Below are 2,275 nucleotides of genomic sequence, written 5' to 3' on the forward strand. Positions count from 1 at the left end.
ACGTCACTGTTTTACTTATTCTGCTTATTTTGTGTGCTTATCTTTGTCTGAACACCACCTCATGGCAGCTCCTAACCAGTTAGGATACATCTGGAGCTGTGCTTCATTTTGGTGAAGAAAGGAGAGATTTCCTAAGATAGCAATGTCGATAAATCGCTCTTACTTCTACTCCTAAAAGTAGGACCAAAAATGCATTATTCTGAGAATTTATGGCCAGTTAAGAGGGATTTTCTACTCTGCTACTCTGGGATGATTGATAAATACGGGTCCAGGTCTCCATAGTGGAGCAGAGGTCATGTGGCCCAATTTTGTTTGGCTGAAACTGGAAGTTGCTCAGTGTCCTCCCTGATCATGTTCTTTTTATGCTTGCACTCAGTGTATAACTGTGCCATCCTGATTGTCCATACTGTAAATCTACTGTGTTGCTCTATTCTGTACACATGACATCAACCTCTTGTCTGCTCATCCTTGAAGAGTGATCCCTTCTCTGGTTTAGTTCCTGAGGTTTCTGCCATTTTCCAGCATTAAAGGAAGTTTTCAGGGTTAATTTTGCCTTATTTAATTTAAGGGTCAAAGGACAGAGAGTGTCTTTACAGATTGTAAAGCTCCCCGAGTTAAACTGTGATACTGGACTATATACAATAATGTATCATTTTACCCCATGCTTTCATTTACCTGTAGTCAACGGCACAGGTGGCAAGGTGTGTGTGGAGGACAGTGATGATGGCAGGTGCTGTGTATCCCAAAATGGGATCATCAACGACATCTAAGAAGTCAACCAGCTGTAACATATAAATACATACAGTTAGCAAGAGATATAGTAAACTGCAAACATTTTAGATTCATACACTTAATCTGATTTTAGCATGGAGTATGACTGCATTTTTTCTGCACAACCAAAATGGTTTAACTGGAAAATAAACCAGAACAAATTGCATTTGCTGTAATAACAGCATAGGTTTCTGGTCTACTTGGTTATGCAGCTTGTTTTAATCATACTTTAGTAGCCACAATATAATAGCACACTGCCGCATCTTGCGCGGGAGGGGGGGGGGGGGGGGTTGTGTTTTGGCAGAGCTAGTGATTAAGTACTGGTGGCCCCTGTGAGGCAAAGCAGTCTAATAACAGCTGCCAGCACAGACAGAATAATGTTCCAGGGGTCAAGTCACTGTAGTTTTGTGGGGTTTTCTTTAACATATTCTATTTTCTACATGGAAAAATACTTTTCTCTGCTCTGTATAATCGGCATGTGAGACCCAGTACCTTTCAATTATTTTGTCTTTAACTGTAACTGACATTTTCTGCTGTCCCCACTTTCTCTAAACCTGCCACATATACATCAGTGACTTACAACACCTCCAACTCAAGCACCTCAGTGATGCAGCTGCAGGTATTACACATTTATGTGCATCAATACCAAATAGCAAGAGTACAGTAAAGATCCTCTAGTTTAGCTAAAGCAACAGCTGCACCTCAGCTACAAAGGACACTGGACAACATCTTATTACTTTACTGCACCCTGGTCCACATTCATGCATTTCTATTTTTGCCTAAATGTGGAATGTCAAATATTTTGTTAGTCTAGAAAAAGCCTTTTTATGGATGATAAATCTGGCATTTACCTCTACAACAGCTGAAAATTGCTGTGCTCTTTCTCTTTACTTTTTCCATTAAGCAAGTAAAGCATGAAATAAGAAAAAACAATTGAAAGGCCTAGAAACTAAATAGTACATATACCGGTACCCAAAATGGCATAGTACACTGCAATTATTTCAGTTAAAGTGCAGGGAAGTGTTTGAGGAGGGATTTTTTCCTTTCATGAACTTTTAAGCATAAACACTGAGAGCCAGGAAGATATGATCTGCAGAATGACTGATTTCTTTTAGCTTCCTTGTCCTGCTTCTTACCTGCTCATGCCAGCTCTGATCGGTCTGTGTCATGTAATGTCGCATGGTGGCACCCTGAAGTCGAAGGGCAACCACAAACTCCTACAAGGAGACACAGAATACAAACACAGTTTAATTTCAAACTTACACCTGCAGCAAAAGCAGGTGTATTAAAAAGACTCACCTTGACATTCCTCTGAAGGTCCAGTGTGATTTTGATGGCTGTGGACAACACCCTCCCCCCCCCTGCCACTCACACTGCTCACCCCCACCTCTGTGGGGTAGATGGTAGGGTCCAAGTTCCTCGGGGGGCTAAAGTTGGGCATTTCCAACCGCTGTGGGATGGGGGTGTCTTTCACCACTGCTGTAATGGTGGGTGTGTGTGTGTT

General features: G+C 41.6%; 1 protein-coding gene across 1 annotated transcript in view; it reads right to left on the minus strand.

Annotated features, from left to right (window-relative positions):
- The window catches only part of atg2a (autophagy related 2A), a 26,483-nt gene that overhangs the window by 10,828 nt on the left and 13,380 nt on the right, over positions 1-2,275 (minus strand). Inside the window, 4 exon segments of the mRNA XM_020592215.1 lie at positions 676-782; positions 1,908-1,988; positions 2,071-2,119; positions 2,121-2,250. Of these exon segments, the coding sequence (XP_020447871.1) occupies positions 676-782; positions 1,908-1,988; positions 2,071-2,119; positions 2,121-2,250 (367 nt within the window).

This window comes from Monopterus albus, unplaced genomic scaffold (genome assembly GCF_001952655.1).
Source record: "Monopterus albus unplaced genomic scaffold, M_albus_1.0 scaffold2.1, whole genome shotgun sequence".
In the NCBI taxonomy this organism is placed as follows: domain Eukaryota; kingdom Metazoa; phylum Chordata; class Actinopteri; order Synbranchiformes; family Synbranchidae; genus Monopterus; species Monopterus albus.